Source organism: Equus przewalskii, chromosome 8 (genome assembly GCF_037783145.1).
Source record: "Equus przewalskii isolate Varuska chromosome 8, EquPr2, whole genome shotgun sequence".
NCBI classification, from domain to species: domain Eukaryota; kingdom Metazoa; phylum Chordata; class Mammalia; order Perissodactyla; family Equidae; genus Equus; species Equus przewalskii.
The window spans coordinates 61744223-61766815 of record NC_091838.1 but is presented as its reverse complement, the minus strand read 5'-3'; the positions used below and the strand labels follow the sequence as shown (position 1 = coordinate 61766815).

Genomic DNA, 22593 nt, shown 5'->3' with positions numbered 1-22593 from the left:
TGTTGTCCTCTCAGGATGTCAGAGCAGAGTGTATATCAGTGCCAAGGATAATGACACAGTAGGAAGGACACGGAATCAGACAGTACCTTTAATGTGATCAGATGATGGCTCTCTTACCATCAGCTTTTTTGTGACGATAGAAAGGAAAGACTCAGAGTATCTCTGTCCATCGGGAATTAGCAACGGCCTCTGGAAACAGAGCTTCAGAATTGAAGAGGGGCCGAGTAAGTGGCCTTGCACTATAACCACACTTGTTCTAAAAAACAATGTGTTTTATGGGCAACAGAGTGTATGCACATGCAGCCACACACTGTGTCTCTTTCAATGCCCCCCCCATGTACAGATTACCCCCAATCAGAAGAAGGCGTAAAACAGAATGATGAGAAAAGTAACAAATGATTTTTTAGAGCCAGATGAAGTTAACAACATTTCAGTTAGAATATATGGTATTTTGCCACCCAAGATATTTCTAAATAATTCTTCCTTTTCACCAAAATGTACGACTCTTATCTCTAACTGCTGGTTATTTTCAGATGCCAAAGGGGTCAAGGAATAAAGTTTTGAACAACATGTGTGCTGTATTGGCAAGCAGTTAGATGGCCCTATCTTGTCATACATGAAAGAAGCAGTGTGATACTGACAGTTATAAGTTAGGAAGGCTAGAGACTCTGTGATACAGCTGATAATCATAGAGTTCATTTCATCCAGGTCCATTCATTCATTTATTCATTCACTCACTCATTCAACATTTATTAAGCACCTAGGTGCCAGAAATGACATCAAGCACTGCTAGAAAACAAGGATGAAATAAAATAAGGTTTTTGAATTTTAACCAAAGAAAAGTCCAGAGACAGCTCTCAGTGTCTAAATGGATTGTTTCAGGAAATCACCATGAGACATAAAAACCCAGAAGCTGTCAGGATTAGGGCTGCTCCATACCTGACCAGTTGTCTGCGCTCACCACCATTCTCAGGAGCCGCAAATGTGGACAGTATGTGCAACAACACACACAGGTCTTCTAAACTTCTATGCCATTCCTTGACAGTTTCCTTTCACGCCCTGCTCTTTCGGAATGTGGAGAACTCTATAAGTGCCAGTATGAAGGTTATCATGTCATATAGCTAAACAGCACCGTGCTCGTGTTTCTCACCACGTACAGATTTACATTTATTAATTCAGTTTTGGAGATCTAAATATTTCATTACATAGAGATTATCATTTTCACATTGAGTTGAACAAAACATCATCGTAAAATCATTGTCTAAAGTGATGAGCATGTAGAAGATTTGTCTTTTTAGCATTTCCTACCTGTGGAAAGGTTTAGATAATTTGTAACATTTTGGCAACAAAAGGGAACAGATGGCATCTTTCTGACTGCATCAGAGAGTGGATAGTGAGCATTAGCAAGCTGGCAGAGAGCCACATGGGATGAATTCATAGGAGAAAAAGAAATAAAACATAAGCACCCAAATAGCTTGTTGGTAATTTCTTTTTCCTTCAAAGCAACTGGAAACAATTCATACATTTTCTTTTCTTCTTTCTAAATACATCTAAAGTGCAGAAGTATATTTTGTTCAATCCACTTGATTACATGACTAATTCACAAATAAGTATGTATTGGATACCCACTGTGTGTATAATACTTTTTTATCTGCTTTATTGAGATATAATTCACATAACACAATTCATCCATTTAAAGTATACAAATTCAATGAATTAATATATCCACATTGTTGTACATCCAATCACCACAATCAACTTTAGAATTTTTTCATTACTCTGAAAAGCCTATACCCCTTACTCCCCACCGGCCCCCATTTCTCCCAGTCTAAGTATCCACTCATCTACTTTCTGTCTCTGTAGATTTGCCCATTTTGGACACTTCATATAAATGAAATCATGCAATATATAATCCTTTGTAACTGTTTTCTTTCACTTAGCATAATATTTTCAAGGTTCACCCATGTTGTAGTAGGTATCAGTAATTCATTTGTTTTATTGCCAAATAATATCCTATTGTACGAATATACCAAACTTTGTCCACTCACCAGATAATGGACATTTGGGTTGTCTCCACCTTTTGGTTTTATGAATAATGCTGCTATGAATTTTTGTGCATAAGTTTTGTGTGGACATATGTTTTTATTTATTTTTATTTTTTCACTTTTTATTTTTTTTGAGGAAGATTAGCCCTGAGCTAACTGCTGCCAATCCTCCTCTTTTCACTGAGGAATACTGGCCCTGAGCTAACATCCATGCCCATCTTCCTCTACTTTATATGTGGGACGCCTGCCACAGCATGGCTTGCCAAGCGGTGCCATGTCCTCACCTGGGATACAAACCAGCGAACCCCAGGCCGATGAGAAGTGGAGCGTGCTCACTTAACCGCTGCGCCACCGGGCTTGCCCCTGGACATATGTTTTTATTTCTCTTGGGTATATACGTAGGAGTAGAATGGCTGGATAATATGGTAATTCTATATCTAAGCATTTGAGAAACTTCCAGACTATATTCCAAAGCAGCTGCACCATTTTGTACTCCCACCAGCCATGAATGTGGGTTCCAACTTCTCCACATCCTTGACAACACTTATTTTTTGTCTATTTAATTATAACCATCCTAGTAGGTGTGAAATGGCATCTCATTTCCATTTGTCTTTTCACCTTCACAATAATTTTATTAGGAAGGTTTTGGAGGGGAGAGAAAGATTGTGAGACAGTGTTTTATAATCTTTAAAGATTATCTTACTGCTTAGATGTGATTTTTTCCTGATCCCTCCTCACCTCTCTTTGTAATAGTATCCCATTTTTTTCTCTTTGGTGGACTATCCCTTGTCCAATCTCAGTCTGTATATTTGAGTGGAGCTGACTGCTTTCCCCCAGCTCCACAATGGACACATGAACCAGGCCTGGCCAGTTAGAACCCTTGCATTAGATCAGGGTCTAGTCAGGAGAGAAAAACCACACTAGTTACGCGAACAGAGAGAATTTAATATAAACAAGTATTAATTAAGTATCAAGTTGTTAATAAGTAACTAAACAGGTAAAAAGAGAACTCTAAGAATCCTGGAGGTAGCAAATGCAGGAAGTAGCTTTTGCCCTTAGAGTAAGGGGAGAAAGGGAACAGCTTAGAATTATTAAATTTAGAAGCCTGGAGATGGAGCCCTGTAGATCTGAAATCTCTAAGGATGTAGGCTCTAATCCACTGGTGTTGACGTTGCTCAGCTCAGAGGAGGGTCTGGTACCCAGACAGATCTCAGAAGAACCATCTCCAGCCAGCTAGTGCTGGTATCTGGGTCTCTGGTTGGGGGAGAAGCATGGAGGCAATAAAGCTGTTTCTGCAAGTGTAAAACTGCTACTGCTGGAGCGAAGACGTGACACTTACAAGCCCCGCAAGCTGTGAAGGAGTCCAAAGGAAGCTCACAGGAAGAAACATGTCCTTTCCTCCTTCAGCCTCCTTCTAGGTCCTGCCTCTAGTGTCCCTCACTGGAAGATCCAAGAGAAAGTGGCTGCCACCAGAGAATTGTGGTTTGCAGAGTTCCAGCTCCAGCATCACCATGTAGAGTATAGAAAGGTGGGCTTGGAGCTGGCACAATCCACCATTTTGGCTACTCAGCATCCATATGTACCCTTCTATACATACCTTAACTTTCACACAACAATTGAACAACTCCATTTCACTTAACATGATGCAACTATCCTTCATACAAATAAAAATATTCCCACCCTCTTCACAAAATGCCAAGTCCTAATGGTCATTGTAGCTATTTCTGAGCTATGCTAATCACTCCTCAGTTTCAATCTCAGTCCCATCTGAAATACTGTTACCTAAGGATTAAACATAAAGTTAACCTCAAATAAAAAAAAATGTATAAAATAATTAGGGAAAGGAGGAGAGAGAAGAAAATAGTATATATGAGTGTATGATTCTATTATATATAATATACATTGTATACATGTATACACAGTGTATATGCACATATATTAATATTATTTATGTTACATACACATTTATACACAGACATAACAAGAAAGGAAGAATATATTCATCCCTGTCAGAGACATAATTTATGTAACTGGTCACATGGCCTAGTCGATATTTTAAACTTCCTTCTTCCACTATTGCATTAGTTATCTATTGCTGCATAACAAATTACTCTAAAACTTAGTGGTTTACAACAAGAACAAACATTTATCTTACACGGTTTCTGTGGGTTGGGAATTCAGGAGTGGCTTACCTGAGCAGTTCTGCCTCCCATGAAATCACGACCAAGATGTTGGCTGGGCTGCAGTCATCACAGGCTTGGGGAGAGCTAGAGGATGCATTCCAAGATGGCTCACTCACATTGCAGGTAAAATGATGCTGGTTCTTGGCAGGGGGTGTCCTTTCTTCTCCACAGGGCTACTTAAATAGCTTCACAACATGGAGGCTGGCTTCCCCTCAGAGCAAGCGATCTAAGAGAGAGCAAGATGGAAGCCACCATGTTTTGTATGACCTAGCATCAGAAGTTACACACCATCATTTCCATAGTATTAATGTCATATTGGTCACATGGGTCAGCTCTATCCAGTGTGGGAGAGGACATATGAGCCCATGAATACCGGGAGGTGAGAATCTCTGGGCACCTTCTTGGAGGCTGGCTACTGCAACTTAAGGTTTCCTTTGACCTCAGCCAGAATCTCCATTTGTTCTTTAATTGGTGAGGTTACACAAACTTTCATTCCTGAAAAGTCTGAATACACAGTAGTTCAGCCCCCTTTATTTGTAGCAGTTTTCCATTAACATTTACTATTGGACAGAGAAGTACTAAGAGACATTTTACAGACTCTTCCAGATTCCAGAAATCATCCTCTCATCCTCCTCTCATCCTGCAGCAGCAATGCAATTTGCTCTTGGAAATTAGAATCAATCATTCCAACCGGTAGAGTAACTCCTTTCTTTGCCTGTTGGTTCAGAAGCATAAGAAAGAAACCCCCAAACGACCTGGTGGCAGTCTCACCTGGTAAATCAATGGACTTATTTTTGTGCCTTTGGTAGAAGCATTCCTCCTTTGGGAACTAGATCTCCAAACCAGCAGAGCTCAAAGTTGTTGGGGGAGGAAGCAAACATTCTCTGAGTGTGTTACAAGATGTCATAGTGAGAGGAGCTGAGACTCCCACTTCCCTCCCTTAATTCCTGGGCCCACGTATTCTTGCTATGGGAGAGACACACTTTGTGTTGGCCTCTGATTCAAAGCTTATACTGTCCCTTGTAAGAGGTTTCAGGGTGTTGTCTCCAAACTGGCACTGTAAGTAATGATGTAAATAGCAAGACCATTTAATACCACAAATTCCTTGATCAGAAGTAATGTTGGTGGAATACCATTCTGACAAATAAGGCATTTCGTTAAGTGATGCTGGCAGAAACGTTATGGGAAAGAAAAGAAAATCCATGTACAGAATGGGCTCTGTTCCACTAATTATAAATCTCTTGTCCATGATGGAAGGGACGCAGTGTAATCAACCTGCCAGCAGGTGGCTGGCTCCTTTCTTCCCCCTCCTCCCTGGGAATGGTGCCATACTAGGGGTTCAGTGTTGGTCTCTGTGTGGCATGTTAGGCACTCAGCAGTAGTGGGAGCAAGGTTAGCTATGTTGTTGAAGCCCATGCGTAGTCTCCATTCCTGCCACCATAACCACTTTGTTCATGTGCCCAGTGAAGAAGCACTCAGTTGGCAGGGAAAGAGGCTGACTGAAATCTATACATAGTGCCATTTTGTCCACCTAATTATTGAGAGCCTCCTCTACAATGAACAACTATTGATGGACATTCTTATGGGCCCCCAAAATCTTCATACTCAGTGCCCACTCTGAAAGATCCATCCATATGCCTCTTCACCAGACATCCTTCTCACTAATCTTCCAATCCTATACTTTCCAAGTCCCTAACTATCCAGCCAAGCCATTAACAACTGCCCATAAATTAGTGAAGATTTATGATTCTGGACATTTCTTAATCCAAACAAAGTGGACAACTAGATGTATTGCTCAAAGTTCTGCCAAAAGAAGGCTTTCTCTTCACTGCTGTCTTTCTGGGCCACCTACAAGTGGGGCTGTAATGTTTCGCCTATCCATTTTTGGTAGTTAGCTGTATATAATATGAAAACATCTATAAACCAGGCTCAAGTTTTTTCCTTCTCTGTCAACTGATCATAGGAAATTCCCATGAGGCCAGAGGTGTGAGTTGAGGGAGAGGAGGCAATGGAGCAGAGGTTGGTGTCAAAGGAGTATGAGCCACTCACTCAAGCGCCCTAGTTGTACATGCTGGATGTGCTATAAGCCTGATCTCTTACATACCATTTCCACTGATACACAGGCCCAACTTCATGACTTAACAGGCAAATAACATCCAGTTAATTATAAAAAGTTCGGGTTGTTTGGTCATCTGATGTTCCACGCCTAGGTCTCTATCAGGACCCAGCAGTAAGCTTGTAGCTCTTTCTCAAAGGATAATAGTTATCTGCAGAAAAGGATATGAATTTTTTCCAAAACTTTATAGGTGTGTGCCATGGTTCTTATCTTGTGCTTGCCAGAGACTCCACACTGCTACATACCCAATACTTGCTTCATCAAGTATCATTGGATCTGATGCCACAAGCAGAAAAACAGCTTGCACTGCAGCCTAGACCTGCTACAGAGCCTTCTCTTCTCTAGTCCCCACACAAAACTCTCAGCCCTATGCTTAGTAATTGGGTCAAAGAAACAAACTAAAATGTGGCATATGTTGCCTCCAAATCTCAAAATGGCCTTCCAAGCTTTTGTGCCCTTTTTTGACTGACAGGTGGTCGTGGTGCAGCAATATGTCTTTAAGCATTTATTTTCACATGCTCCAGACCACTGGACCCTCAGAAACTTCACTGAGGTGGCAGACGCTGACTTTTCATAGGGTCTATCTCTCACCCTCTGGTTCATGAAGCTTGACTGAGTACTTGCTACTTCCTGCTCATCAGATTCAATTTGCATAATGTCATCAATATAGTGGGCCAGTGTGATGCTGTGTGAAATATCAAGATGATCAAGATCTCTGTAGTCTATAATATGGCTGAGACCAGATGAGCTGCCTTAGCATGAAGCAGGACTGCAAAGGTGTACTATTGACCCTGTCAAGGAAAGGCAAACTGCTTTAGTTGGTCCCAGCAAATTGTTAAAAATTGGGGGAGAAAAAAAGTCCATATCAGTTGCCAGGAGCTGTGTCGATTTGTTCCAGCAAAGATATTACATCTGAAAGAGCTGCTGCAAATGAGTCACCCTCTGATTAAGATTAAAATAAGCTACAGTCATGCTTCAAGATCCAACTGCCTTCTGCACAGACCAAATAGATGAGTTAAACGGAGACGTAATAGTAATCAACACTTCTGCATCATTCAAGTAGTTAATGATGGTAGTTATCTCTATAATTCCTCCAACAAAGTCCTATCCTTTTGGTTTACTATCCTGGTAGGGAGGTGAAGTTCCAACAGCTTCCCCTTGACCCTTCATACCCTAATGACCCTTAGTGCATACATGAGAGAGCTAAGATGGGGACACAATCGGTTGCCTACTATGTCTTTAACAATTATGCATTCCGGAAGTGGGAAGAAAACACAAGGTGGGCTAATGGACCTACTGAGCCTACTGTGAGTTAAACTTGGCCTATAACTCATTTTATCACCTGTCCACCATTAACCCCAACGTTGAATGTTGGACCAGCAGCATTTTGGGTCCCTAGCAATTAGCATTAATTCAGAGCCAGTGTCTAAGTAATGCTGAAAAGATCTGGATATTTCTATTCCCCAGTGCACATTCACTCTAGAAAATGGCCACACGTCCCTTTGGGGAAGGCATAGAGGAAAGTTTGTGGCACTGCTTCAGGGTCCTTCCTCAAAAGGACCCAGCCTCCCCTTAAACTAAGGGGAACTAGGCCTGTGAATGGGTTTAGGTTTAGAAACTGGAGGAGAGGTTATGACTCTCCTTTGTGGTAGAACTGACATTATTTTGATTTATTCAACTAATATGTCTTGATACATGCTACTCCTAGTATGCTCCTTGTCCTTAATATTACAAAGGAAAACCAATGATGTAGTCATTGCTGATGAAAAATGTAACTATAAAAACTACTTCAAGCAGATTAATATGCAACATTATTGATAAACCCTATGTCTCAAAATATTAGCTAATGAAGCCATCTAAAGGTAAAGATTTTTAAACAACTTATCTTTACCATTGTTTACATTTTTTATGTGTATATTTTTTAATGTACAATAGTAAATCTATATAGTTTATACATACAAGTATACACAAAAGTTTTTTTACTGGCAAGGACGTATGATTAAATATTCGCAGGCCATCAATCTAAGATCATATGAGAAATTAGTTCCTAAACTCAGTCCAGACACCTAATCTTTTGCCTTTATTCCTAATTAGTTCTGGATCTCAAACTACATAAACATATACACATGGAGTTATATCACTACATTTTTTTTACTTACACCTAAACTAAGAATACTTAAGAAAATCTATCGTACAATTAAATGACATATTTTTAAAACATTTTAAAGAATACACACTATTCCTTCTCCCACCTGTGAAAAACTACTAATTAAACCTGTGAGAGGCCGGCTCAGTGGCACAGCGGTTAAGTGCACACGTTCAGCTTAGGTGGCCCAGAGTTAGCCGGTTCGGATCCCAGGTGCGGACATGGCACCGCTTGGCAAACCATGCTGTGGTAGCCGTCCCACATATAAAGTAGAGGAAGATGGGCATGGATGTTAGCTCAGGGCCAGTTTTCCTCAGTGAAAAGAGGAGGATTGGCAGATGTTAGCTCAGGGCTGATCTTCCTGAAAACGAAAAAAAAAAAAAACCCAAACCTGTCAGATCACAGCCATCTTGCCTTACTTAGATGCAGAGACATAAAATACAATCTATGAGTAAATAGAAGACAGGAAATCTTTTTACTTCTGAAACGACTTCTAGTTTTAATTTACATACTTGTTGGGGTGAGAAGCGGCTGCAGTGCTTTGAAAACATAGGGAATACAGAATCCTGCCCAAACTCAACTACACTTTATTTTGAAGTGTTCATAAAAGATAGTGGTTTTCAGAAACACTATCAGTCTGGCAAACTTCAAAGAGTTCAAAAGCACATGTATTCCACTTTTATCCCCAACAAAGCTAGTAGCCACCCTTTATAGCAGAGGTTCTCAACACTTTTTTTCCCAAAGCACAAAATGGATTATGATCACATGTGCATACTCTCAAAGACAGGAGATCCTTTGTTATATCTTTTAAAGCAACTTTACTAGGAAGATATATAAATGACTAATCAAAGTTTTAAGATAACTTTGTAATATATTTTTAATATTTTAATTTAAAAATTACTTTTATAAAAATAGTTGACTTTTGCAGCTATCCAGTTTAGACACTGTTAACAGGCAATTAGATAGCACTGAATAAATATAAATAAGTATTTTGAGTTCCTGGAGCTAATTTCAAAGTGGGGGGTCGGGGAGGGAGGGTCCACACACACAGTGCTCTGACGACAGCTAGGTGTCCTACAATTTGACTTAGTTGTGACGCTGTCTACCTGGAGATAGCATCAGAGTCCACAGGTTAAGTGTTCAGTCCTACAAGACTGATCCCTTCCCCCCATTTCAGATGCCAGTCACAAGCCCAGGCTGTTACCTCTGCTTCTGACGGGTGGCTATAAATCACTAGTGACTCTCTCCTTGGTTCAATCAATTTGTAAGAATGGCTCACAGAACTTAAAGAAACATTTTACTCACTAGATTACTAGTTTATTATAAAAGGATATAACTCAGTACCAGACAGATGGGAGAGATGCATAGGGCAAGGAATGGAGGAAGAACACAGAACTTCCATGCCCTCTCCAGGTTTGCCACCAACCCAGCAGCTCTCCAAACCCCATCCTTTTGGGTTTTTATGGAGGCTTCATTACATACACATGATTGATTAAGTCATTGGCCATTCTCCTGCTCTTCTCCCCTCCCCAGAGACGGGTGGGGGGGAGCACGGACTGAAAGTTCCAACTCTCTAACCACATGGTTGCCTCCAATAACCACCAGGCCTCATGTAGGTGCTTTCCAAAAGTCGCCTACTTAACATGAGACATCTTTAAGCTCTCATCACTTAGGAAATCCCAATGGTTTTGGAGCCGTGAGCCAGGAACTGTGAACAAATACACATTTCTTATTATAAACCACAATATCACAATACGCTTTGTTAAAAAGAGGAAGATCTAAAATTTATGCATTTTTGAAATGAATATCATCAGTGTACATTTCACCTGCTTTAGTTTGTCTACATTTGATTTGGTCATCCTAACTCTTGTCATTACTGACAAATGTTATCTTTCTTCACAGGAACTACGGAACTATGTTCACTATTTTCTAATAGTCATGCACCGCCTAAGGACATTTCAGTCAACAATGAACTGCATATAGGACAGCAGTCTCATAAGCTTAGAATCATTTGCCCAGGTGTACAGTAGGCTGTACCATGTAGGTTTATGTAAGCAAACACTATGACGTTCACACAACAAAATCACCTCATGATGCCTTTCTCAGAACATATCCCAGTTGTTAAACGATGTATGACTGTACCTTTGCCTTCCTTTTTACAAATATTCCTGTTCAGAATTTAAAACAGATTAATGAAATGACAATCCAAACACTAGCCTGGCTTGCCAGATAACACAGCCTGTATTCCCAGTGTAGGTAAAGCTATAATTCCACTTTCCACCAAAAGAGCATCTCTGAATTCAACTGAGAATGACATTTCTGTAGGAATATTTGAATTGTCTCAAATTTAAGAAAAGTCATTTATTTTAGCCATTAATAAGAATTTGTTCATGACATACTTCATACCTGATCATGATACTCTAACATAACAGGTTAAGAACCACTGCTCCAAGGTGTCACAGGCAGCTCAGCCAGGAACTACTCATCAGATTAACAACGTTATACTTTAACCTTATAGTGCAAAAATACTGTAATTTTGGCCTGATGATTAAAACAGGGAAGGTACTGAAAAAGATGTTTGATTATTCAATTTCTAATTTACCCACTTTTTAAACACTTTACTTTTTAAATAGCACATTCACATTAGTTACACACTTTTTAAATAACAGATTCATAGCCAACCTTGGACTATTATTTTGGAATTTTCTGTGTGAGGAAGATTGGCCCCGAGGCAACACCTATTGCCAATCTTCCTCTTTTTGCTTCAGTAGGATTGTTCCTGAGCTAACCTCTATACCAATCTTCCTCTATTTTCTAAGTGGGACGCTGCCACAGAATGGCTTGATGAGCAGTGTGTAGGTCTGAGCCCAGGATCCAAACCCATGAACCATGCACTGCCAAAGCTGAGCACGTGAACTTAACTGCTATGCCACCAGGCCAGCCCCCTATTTTGGAATTTTTGATATTAAAGTTAACAGCTACGTTTGAAAAAAAAACCATCCTCTTTTGGACAAGTGGAACTCAAAACAAGTGAAGGAATTTTTTTTTTCCTAGGACCTTATAAACAATTAAGAGGTTCTCCAGGGAAAGAGAGAAATTACTTTCAACCAAGAATTCTTCATCTTGCCAGATTATCAGCGCAACAAATATTAAGGTAGACACACTGGCTGGGCCTCGAAAAATGGACTTCATCCACACTCTATGCTTCACTACAGCAAAAGAGAAAAACAAGAAAGTAAAACAAAGACTCTAGGAAACAGAAGTGACAAAGGAGATCTCTGGATAAGCACAAGAAGTGCCTGGGTAATAGCTGAGCAACAGGCTCAGCAGAAAACCTTTCCACACTGGAGGACGGAAGGCTCTAGGAAAAGTATCTCCAGGGGTAAGAAATGACCTGATACCATCATATGGAAAATTATATTATGAGGCTCTTTACAGAGTTACTGGAGAATGTGACAAGATCAAGTCAGACACTAAAAGAAAAAGAGACCATTATTAACTTCCAGAATAACAAAGAAGTCGTATAAGAAATAAATTCAATCATATCATGTTACTCAGTTCAGTGGTTAACAAAATTTATAGTCAAAGTAACAAAGATACTAAATTTGGGATGTATAAAGACTGATATATTAAAAATGAGGGAATAATACAAGCAAGTGAAACCCCCATTCTTTCCGGTATTAAGTCAATAAATAATGGATGGATCAAAAGGTAGCAGCATATTCATATTATCTGAAAACATAAAGGTAAATTCTACAACTACTACATGAATTGAAAGAGGAAGTTTCTGCTATGAATGTGAAAGAGGGACTACCTCTTTTTTGTTACAAGCCTTTGGGAACTATTAGATTTTTTTAACTATTTGCATTTAATAGGGGGTGATAGGCTGCAGTGAGAAACAGACAACAGTTTTACATTGAGAACAACCTCCAAAATCACTGAGTAAGAAAACTGAACACTGTCACATCAAAACCCATCCACTCTGTTCTGGTTTTTGTGTTTTACAAATAATTTTAGGCAAAGGCTTCTGGGTCAATATTTATTTACAAAAATAAGTTTAGTCTTTTATCCTCAATACTTCCACAGCTTTAAAAAAAAACTTATTTTCTACATTTGAATGTCTTTAAAAGTATTTGAAGGATTCATTATCCTTCTGCATTCTGCTTTACAGAAAGTACTTTTGAGGTAGATCTGTTCCGGATTCTTTTTCTTTTTCTTTTCTTTTCAGAGGCAGATGACTTGGTATCCTGTGCTTTCTTCTTTTTCTTCAAACAGCTAAGAGGATTGGGGCCACTTATTTTCTTGCGCTTTTTTCTTCTCCGTTCAGGGTTTTTCACTAGCCCCTGTTCCTCTTTGAGTTGCCTGATACTCTCTTGCTCATGCACCGAGACAAGCTGGCCTGACTCTACAGCTTTAACAAAGGCAATTGTTTTGGGAGAAGGTTTGTCCAAGACTATAGTGTTCTGAATAATAAACATGAGAGGAACTCCAGGCTTTTTCTTTACTTTCATAGACAAATTCTGATCCTATTAAAAAGAAAAATAGAATTATTTAGTTCAAATATGTCAATTAAATTAAGATGACAAATAAGTTTCTAAGAACTTAAAGAGGGTTATATTAAAAATAAAAGCGATCACAGGTTTTGTTTTTCAAATCAGTAGTCTCACTAATGGGAGTATATTTTATGATACAGAAAGGAAGAGCAACATAAAAACTGAGCACAAACTGTTAAGAGTGAACTGGATTTATCAATATTCTAGGACCATAAATTACAAACTAATGCAAAGGTAAATATGTTAGGTGATGTCCCTTGTTTCTACTCCAAGATATGCTTCAAAAAGGCTCAAGAATGCTCACAGAGACTGAAGGAATAGAAATAAGTAGAAATTAGCTGACTCAAGATTCTAGATTCAGCTTTGCCTCTAAATATGTAATTTTAATTCTGAAAGCATATTTTAGAAAATCTGCATGTATGTGAACTTCTTCATTAATATCAACCCCGAGTCTCTCTTCTCCTGCCTGTCAGTGTTTTTAAAAGCCTGAAACTGTTCCATTGTGGTGGTACAGTCTCAAAATATGACACATGACTTTTTGAGAAACAGTATAAAATTCAAGAACATGAAAAAAGATTTTGAAGACAATGTAAAATCTTTGCTCTACTTATCTTCCCTTCCATCACATCTCTATGTCAATTTCTTCTTTTAAAAAAGGAAACTTTAGTAATTAAGAAGAAAATCAATATGCTTAAAGGGTTCTCTTCTCAAGTTCTCTAACGAAAACTGCTTTCATTGACAGCAAATTACGTTAAAAGTTTGTATTTTAAAAAGTCAAAACACTTTAACAAACCACTTCCACTAATTTTTTCTGATTCTAAATAGCTCCATATGAGTCATAATTAGAAATGATTAAAATTGACTCTGGTTTTAAAAGTACTATCACCTGTGATGCCACAAAATAATGATGAGGATTTCCCTCTTCAACCATGGAAAGCAGACATTCTGATCCACTCACTCCATTCTTCAAATGGGAACAATTCCGAATCTGGCATTTTTGTGCAATCAGTTTTGCCCCATACAAGTCCTTTCCCAATGTTTCTAACTCTTTTAACACACACCTGAAAAAAAAAAAAACTGTTATTAGCAGCTCACAATTATAATAGATACATATCAGTTATTCAGACAAAGCAAGTATTAAAAACAATACTCAATTTTTTTAACTAAAACTATACCATTACCATCTGCATTTGTCATATGATAGCCGCAAATCAGAGTACCCACTTCACTCTTAAAACACCTTGAAAATGCATACACACCAAGTAGAAAGAACAATAACAGTCAAAATTTACTAAGTGCTTCCGTGCTAGCCAGTATACTAACTGCTCTTTACAAAAACTCTTGCTTAATCTCAAAACAGCTCTATGAAATTAGGCTGCTTACTTTCAAATTGAAAGTCAAGGCTCAGAGAGGTTAATAACTTGCCCCAAATCACAGAGCTGGTAGGACTGGGACCAAGACTCGAAGTCATGGCGGACTACAACGCATGCGGTCTTCTTCGCCAGGCTAACGACACGTGAACCTTTTTAGGGCACTGTACTTTCTGTCTGCATTGTGGACACTCCCCTGATCTCCTGAGTGCCATCACTTAACTGTCAAACCCCTCGTGGGCCGGGCCCCTCGTGGGCGCCCAATGGAGGCCCGTGGGCAGCGGCCTCGCCTCGGCCACAACCGCCGGACACTCCGCGCGCCTCCCGGCCCTCCCCCCCGGGACCCACCTGGTGGTGCACAGCTGTGTCTCCCCCATGAGGTAGCGGGGCAGCTGCTCCCGGAGCTGGATGCGGCCCCGCAGGGCCGCCTGACAGAAGGTGCCGTCCAGCAGGATCTGGTACGGCTCGCGGACTCCGAAATTGTTGCGGAAGAAGCCGAGATTCTTCTTGGCGTGTTTCTGCCTCGTGATCTTCATGCCTGGCTTACCCGGACCGAGGCCACGGGAGCAACGAAGGGGCAACAAACACCTCCCGCTCCACCTGCTATTGGCAATGCCGGCTTCCCCCGGAAGTGAAGCACCTTTGGCCCCGGAAGCAAACGCCCCTATCTTCCGGGCCTGTCCGCTGTTTACGTCATGCCCAGGCGAGCGCGCGCTTCACGTACAGTGCCCGCGCTTGAAGGGGCGCGCACTTAGGGGCGGAGCCTGCCTCTAGGCAGGAAGAGCTCTGGGCGCGCGATTTCACGCAGGGGCGCGCATGCGCCGTCGTGGGCCAGAGTAAAACAAAACGGGTGCGCTGGGTTTAGCGCGTTTCTCGGGCAGCCTCTCCAAGATTGGCGCTATAATGATCAATGGTAACCGTGAGCCTTAATATGTACCAGGCGCTGTTTTAAGTAATTTGCCCCGTATTATTTCCTTTCCTGTTTATAATTCCCAAGTGAGGGACGGAAAGGGACCAAAGTATACTGGACAACAGACTCGGCAGCTTTGTACTGGTTGCCTTTCTGTAAAGAAGTTAAACACGTTTTTACTAAGGGCATGTGGGTCTTTAGCGTCAGAGCTATCACTAGAACCCAGGTCGCCTGCCTAAAGTTCAAATGTTCTTGCTACCCACCCGTGGGAACTACACTCATTTGGGAGCCAAATGTCAGGGCAGAGGATCCCACTGTTTTACATCTCCTCCGCGAAAGGTCATCCTAAATGATTCACACGGAGTGTTTTGTAAGGAACTCCCAAGAGCTTCGTTTTCTAAGTATCAGAATCCCAAAACTGGAGTCCTAGTTCTGCCCCTAAACCAAGCTGTTTGACTTTGAGCGATTTCCCAGGAAAGCTGAGTTCAGCTTCCTCACTGTCAAGCTGGTTGGCAAGACTAGATTATTTTAAGAACGCTTTTTATGTCGATAGTCTCTGAGGTAGGAAGACTACATACTGGGCTAGTAACAAAGCTGACTGAAAGTTTAGAAATTACTTGGTCAACTTGATTAATGAAAAGAGTGAATCAGAAAATTTTGGGGTTCCCAGCAGCTAATTGCCAAGTATCCACTTCAATTCAAGGCAAAATAATCAAACAATGGGGAGTTTGGGATTTTGCATTTTTGTCCTGGCCTGGAATTGGTCCCAGATCTAGTTTTGGCTAAAGATTGAGAGAAAGAACCAATACAGAAAAGTGATTTACAAAGTGATTGAGATGTATTAATTGCATCTGTGGTTTTATTAGAAAATATAGGATTTTGGAATTGGAACTAAAATCTTCTGTAATGTTAGCCCTGTCCTGGTTCCCAGCACAACATCCCTTAGATGGCTGCTTTCATTTAACTGAGAATAGATTTAGGGAATTGGAAGCCATGAGGAGTTATTGTAGGATTGGATTCATGGTTCTTGAACGTAATTGCTCACTGCTTTCCAGTTTGAATTGTCTCTTCATGCCTGTGTGCCAACCGGCTACTCCAGCTATACTCCCATCACGAAGAAATTATACCACCTCAGCCTTGCAAACCAGTACAAACATTTTAAAAAATAGGCACATTTCACTACTAGGAAAAATGTGGTGCAAGTCTAGGGATTTGAGTCATATTCTAGTGGGGTTTTTTAAATTTACTAAACTACGGCATGATTCTTTTCAAGCTGTATATATATGACAGTAGCATTTGCACACCTGGCCCTTATTTTGCAAACATTAACAGTCTATAACGGTGATTATTAAGGTTAAACAAGTTTTCTATTACAGCAGTGTTTCTCAAAACATCATCCTGGGACATGCAGAAAAAGCTCTTAGTGTGCTTGTTTAAAATACCCATTTCTGATTCAGAACAAGTATTGAAGGAGAGGGATGCTATTCAGAGAGGAAATGACATTTATTACAATCTCCCCAAATCATTATTATGCATGTTAGTGTTCCTGAAGGGCCATTTGCAGTAAAGCATCATTGTTTATTGAATGCGATATTTTTAATAAGTGGTCCATGGAATACTTTTTGGCCTGATGCCAAATGACTAGTATCAGAAAATCAATATTTGGCCACAACCAAGGGGGAAGCAAAATATTGCCATTATTGGATGAACTATTTGGATATGCTTAAATCTGAAATTTTACTTTGAAAATTATTATAATATCATTATTAAAAGTTTTAATAGTCATTGAAAATTTTTTTGACCTTCTAATGCAGGAACAATGATGTCTTGCCATTGCTAGCCGCTAGCTTTTTTCTCCGGTTACTGCACTGGACATTTTCCATGCCAAATAGACATTCACCTGAGGTAGGTAGGGCATTAATTTATTTTTCTTTATTTTTCACACTCTTCATATTCTTTATTATGTCTGGATCAAATATAATTTATAATGTGATATTGTTGTACATGATTTTGAAGTTTTTTTCTTCATGAAATTTTGATGAAGCCAAGTTGACATGAGAATGATTTATTCTTGCAAGGTGTGACTAATTCCCAAACAAGACATTCTCATGAAAGATTCATGGTCTAAATAGAATTAAACAAGTAAACATTAAATACAGTTCATAAAGGTTATTTTGTTTAATTTCATAAATGCTAGTATACCAGATAATTCTTCCAAGATATCTATTGTGATATTCTTCTGCTTTATATCCATGTTTAAATATTTATAAACATTAGTTAACATTCATTCCTTAAAAAGAATACAATGTTCTTCCTAACATTATCTAGCTAACATACTCTCTATATAAATAATTGCCTTAAATAAATCATTTAAAACAACTTAGGTAAACTGCTTCGTATTGAGGACCTATTAATTTCTTCACCAAGATCCCTGGGGATAGACTCAGTTCTGTACTAGCTTGCTGTGAATTTTCATATAAGTAGAAGGTGTTAGGAAGGTTGGATCTAGAGGCTGCCGCATTTTTTAAAAAAATTTTTATGTTTTTCAAATTGCAAAAATAACACATGCCTGGTGTATCAAGTGGAACAATGGAACAACACAAAGATATTCGCGCCCTCTCTCCTTGCCCAGATAACACATTAACCACCTCCTGTGTATCCTTCTGCAATTTTCCATATTCATATACTTATATATCATTTGCATACATATATGCATACATATGTAGAGATTTTTGTCACTATGTTACTCAAAAATGGAATCATATATTTTTTTTGTAAAGATTGGCACCTGAGGGGCTGGCCCCGTGGCCGAGTGGTTAAGTTCGCGCGCTCCGCTGCAGGCGGCCCAGTGTTTCGTTGGTTCGAATCCTGGGCGCGGACATGGCACTGCTCATCAGACCACGCTGAGGCAGCGTCCCACATGCCACAACTAGAAGGACCCACAGCGAAGAATATACAACTATGTACCGGGGGGCTTTGGGGAGAAAAAGGAAAAAATAAAATCTTTAAAAAAAAAAAAAAAAGATTGGCACCTGAGCTAACAACTGTGGCCAATCTTTTTTTTTTTTTTCTGCTTTATCTCCCCAAATCCCCCCTGGTACATAGTTGTATATCTTAGTTGCAGGTCCTTCCAGTTGTGGCATGTGGGACGCTGCCTCAGCGTGGTCTGATGAGCAGTGCCATGTCCGCGCCCAGGATCCGAACCAGCGAAACCCTGGGCCGCCGCAGCGGAGCACGCGAACTTAACCACTCTGCCACGGGGCCGACCCCTGGAATCATATTTTATCACTTTTATACATTTTGCTTTTCTCACTCAACAATCCTTAGGGAAATCCTCCTCACACACACACACACAAACACCCCCCCCCCCGCCCCGAGTCGATTGGCATAGCTCTCATTCATTGTTTTTGATGGTTGTATGAAATTTCCCACAAAATCACCACGTGTAACATAATAGATGTGGCACAGACTGTGAATTGCCGTCCAATATGTCTTCCCTTCTTTCTGGTAATACAGTCTTGATTTTATTCTAGAGGGTAATGTGCCAGAGAAGATAATCTGTTTTCCAGTCTTCTGGGCAGTTAAGTCTCGTCATGTGATTAAGTTCTAGCCCAGGATATGGAAGTATACGTACGACAAGGGATTTCTGGGAAGGCGGCTTAAAGGATGCTGACTTAGCTTGGTAATGGGCACTTTTGTTTTTTCCCACTCCTTCCTTTCTACTCCCTGAAATTTGGATGTGATTTATGGAACAGTAGCAGCCCATTGTAGACCATGAGGTACCCTTGTAGATGGAGGCTATGTGCTAAGCTGGCAAAGCAGATAGGAAGAGTCTGGGTCATTTGTAACTGTGCAATTACCTTTCCAAATCTAGACTTTCTACCTCTGGATTTGTTTTACGTGAAAAGAAAAATAAACTTCTATGTTGGTTTTAAAAAATATTATTTTAAGTTTCTTGTCATTTTTTTGAGAGTTTCTTTTTTTACAGTACTATTAGGTTTGCAACAAAATTGAAAGGAAGGTACAGAGATTCCCCATATATCCCCTGCCTCCACACATCCATAGCCTTCCCCATTATCAACATCCCTCACCAGAATGGTACTTTTTTTTTTAGCAAGAATGAACGTACATTGATACATTAAGTTTTTTATATGCAGCCAAACCTGATCCCAACTGATAGAGTAAGTGAAAACTACCTGCCAGAATTAGAGACTTTTTTGTGGACAGATGTCTTTGATGAAACTTTGATGTTGGTTAGTGTTTGCCAATACAATTGCCCTTTCTTTGAACAGGTTCAAAATCCTAGTTTACAAGTTTTCTGTAAAAGGTAGAGTCCTTTTTCAAAGTAAAATAAACTGAATCCTTTTTACATGCTATAGAAGCCATCTTGACATTTGTTTCTTTTGAAAGTATAAAGAATTTGATTTGAACTGGGTCTGTTAATGGCATGTATCTGCTATTGAGAAAAGTTACTTAAACATGAAGAACCCCAGCTGCTTGGGCAAGAAACATCAAGGAAATGTTAATGTCACCCAGTAGTCAGTTAAAGACAGTAAGTGGGATTTCTGTCTGTTGGCCCAGCTAGTACCAGCCAGCTCTTCCTCCTGGGTAAATGACCAAGGAGAAACCATCTCTTAGAAAGTTTCAAAGGATTTCTGTTTGTCAAGGAAATTTCTAAACCAGACAGTAATCAGGAAGTGTCCATCATTAGTTGTCAGATGGCTGTAAAATTAGACTAGCAAATTTGCTTGCTAAAATAGTTTATGCAAATGAAATCATACAGAGAACAAATACTGCCATGTGAGATAAGCCGAAAGGAACTCAGTATGTCACTGTAATAGATCAAAATAGTGCTCTCCAGTGGGATTTTACTACACAATGTTTAATGGTATTAACTGAAGTGGTAAAAACAAAAACTGGTAGAGAGGAATGAAAAGTCAAGAAGTGGCAGCAACCTGCAAAATGTTCTACTTTGATGCATAATGAACTGCCATTTGAGATTTAATTAAATCATAACTGAAACTGGTAAAGAAGTTCATACTGTATGGGGTCTTTCATTTTAACTTCTCAAAGCATTTTAGAAGATTAATGAATCTTTATAAAATTACTCTAGGTAAGCAAATATTATTACTGTTACTTAAAGGACTTTAAAGATTGAAAATTATGTCAGATTATGGCATTAAAAGGATTTTCTCAAAACACTATTTATTTATATTAAACAAAGTGTTGAAGACAATCCTTTCACTCATGGTTTCATATATATATTTAAGTAGCGGGAGGACTTCAGGGCTGAAATTGAACTCCTGGTGGCAAGAAATTAAACAGCCTTCCAATAATTCAGTAGAATATTATTTCAAAGTCTTGTATTTATAATTGAATTACACCAATAAGAGGTATTAATTACATGATATTATACAAAATAAAAGTCACTCAGAATGTGTGCAAATGTTTTCAATGCAAGATTACTTTGTTTTAATATTAGTTGGTAAGTCATAAATCAAAATACTGGGATGAGAAGGTCAGATGTTGTTTTTAAATTTTTTATTATTTTAGCAAACATATAGAAAATACCACATGCTGAGTCATACGTATAAATGAATATTATTTTCTTTTTATTGGCTCTCACTTTACTCCCTCTATTGTTCCTTTCATAATACCGAACAAATCACTTAGCTCTTCAAAGAACAACCTCACATAGTCTTGTTCCACCTATGTACACAGAAGGAGGCATATGACTTAAATTGATCCTAATCAGACTGAAGAGAAAGGCTTTTTTTCCCATGGTTGGGGAGAGGTTTCTTTTTCCTGCAATAAACATAAAAAAAGAAGTGCATTAGGCCGGCCCAGTGGTGCAGCGGTTAAGTCTGCACATTCCTCTTTGGAGGCGCGGGGTTCGCTGGTTCAGATCCCGGGTGCGGACATGGCACCGCTTGTCAAGCCATGCTGTGGTAGGCGTCCATCAGGGCCAGTCTTCCTCAGCAAAAAGAAGAGGATTGGCAGCAGATGTTAGCTCAGGGTTAATCTTCCTCAAAAAAAAAAAAGGTGATTGTATTCATTGCTACTGGCAGCTATTTTGAGATTACTAAGGTAGGCAGTCTGTGGACAGAACCAAAACATGGGAGAAGACAGTCAAGAGAATCATAAAGATATGGAAATGGAGTCTTTATGCAGCTTCGTTTGGAATATGCCACCTAGACATTTAGTTATGTGATTGACAAAGTACATTTCTTTCTTGTTTAAAATAATTAAAAAATTTTCTTTACTTGTTTGTTTTTAGTTACTTGTAGCCTAAAACGTCCTAACTGATGAAATATTTGTAAATCTAGGCAAAGAAAATGTATTTTAAAAGGAAAAATGATAGTATTATCTGTATAATACCTTGCTTTAAAGAAGCAAGTTCTTGTTTTAACCTAGACAACATTGCAAAGAGGCTGACATGCAGAAGTAATGGTTGCCATTAGCTGCTCTCAACTCTCTCCCAAAGGCATCTTTTCCACTCCTGTTAAATATTAAGCAAAGTGTTTACTGTTTTAAGCCAAATGATTTTCTTTGGCCAAATGAATATTTTTGGACTTCTAAAAAGTGTACTAATTTAATCTGGAATATTAGTTTTCCCCTATTTAGATATTGTTTCTTCTGGCTTTGCTTGCATCTATTTTTTTAATCTTAGACACGGCTCATTAATTATGATGGCACCATATATTCTCTTGTGCAGGGTGAGATGGGGCAGTGATTGCCCTTTCCTCCCATTTCCACGGAGTAGAGAGCTTCTGATCCCCTTCTCATGAGTGAGTAGTGTTAGAGGGTAGATTTCCTGTTTCTCTCTGTACTCTATTACTTATGACTCCCCAAAGAAGGAGAAGCTAATCTGATGTTTTGGAAGATCCCATAACCATCACATAATGGTATCTCCTTCTCAAGTGAAAAAAAGATCTCTGTATTCCTTTCCTAGAAAATAACCTACACAGAAGAGAGAAGAACATACACCCCTTACAGAATCTTTTGCTGAAAACTTTGATTGAAAATGGTGCTTCCTTGCTTCCTTTGTTTCTAATGGATACTAGAGAAGAACCACGTCTCAGTCATGTGTCATGAATGTACAGTTACTTCCCAGAGGGACGGTAAATAGAAAGGTCAGATTACTTTCTGCCCTCTTTGTTCACACCAAGGCTAGAACAGACACTGAGTTGGCCTTATAGAGGTTGGCTGGGAGCCCTGAGCAGAAGTGCTCTTTGTCTAACCTACTCAATTACCACCAGCACTGCTCGGC

The 22593-nt window shown here is 39.4% G+C and overlaps 1 protein-coding gene across 2 annotated transcripts; it reads right to left on the bottom strand.

The window, feature by feature from the left end:
- Nucleotides 1–12515: 12515 nt before the first annotated feature.
- Nucleotides 12516–15097, bottom strand: UTP23 (UTP23 small subunit processome component). 2 transcript variants are annotated; one of them, XM_008538716.2, is made up of 3 exons: nt 14762–15097; nt 13930–14104; nt 12516–13016 (listed from the first exon to the last, which is right to left on the bottom strand). In XM_008538716.2, exons 1-3 carry the CDS (start codon nt 14947–14949, stop codon nt 12636–12638), a joined length of 744 nt encoding a protein of 247 aa, XP_008536938.1. In that variant the 5' UTR covers nt 14950–15097; the 3' UTR covers nt 12516–12635. The 2 variants fall into 2 exon arrangements, with proteins under 2 accessions (XP_008536938.1, XP_008536945.1); XM_008538723.2 differs by having other exon boundaries at nt 14002–14104; nt 14762–15063.
- Between the last annotated feature and the right edge of the window lie 7496 nt (nt 15098–22593).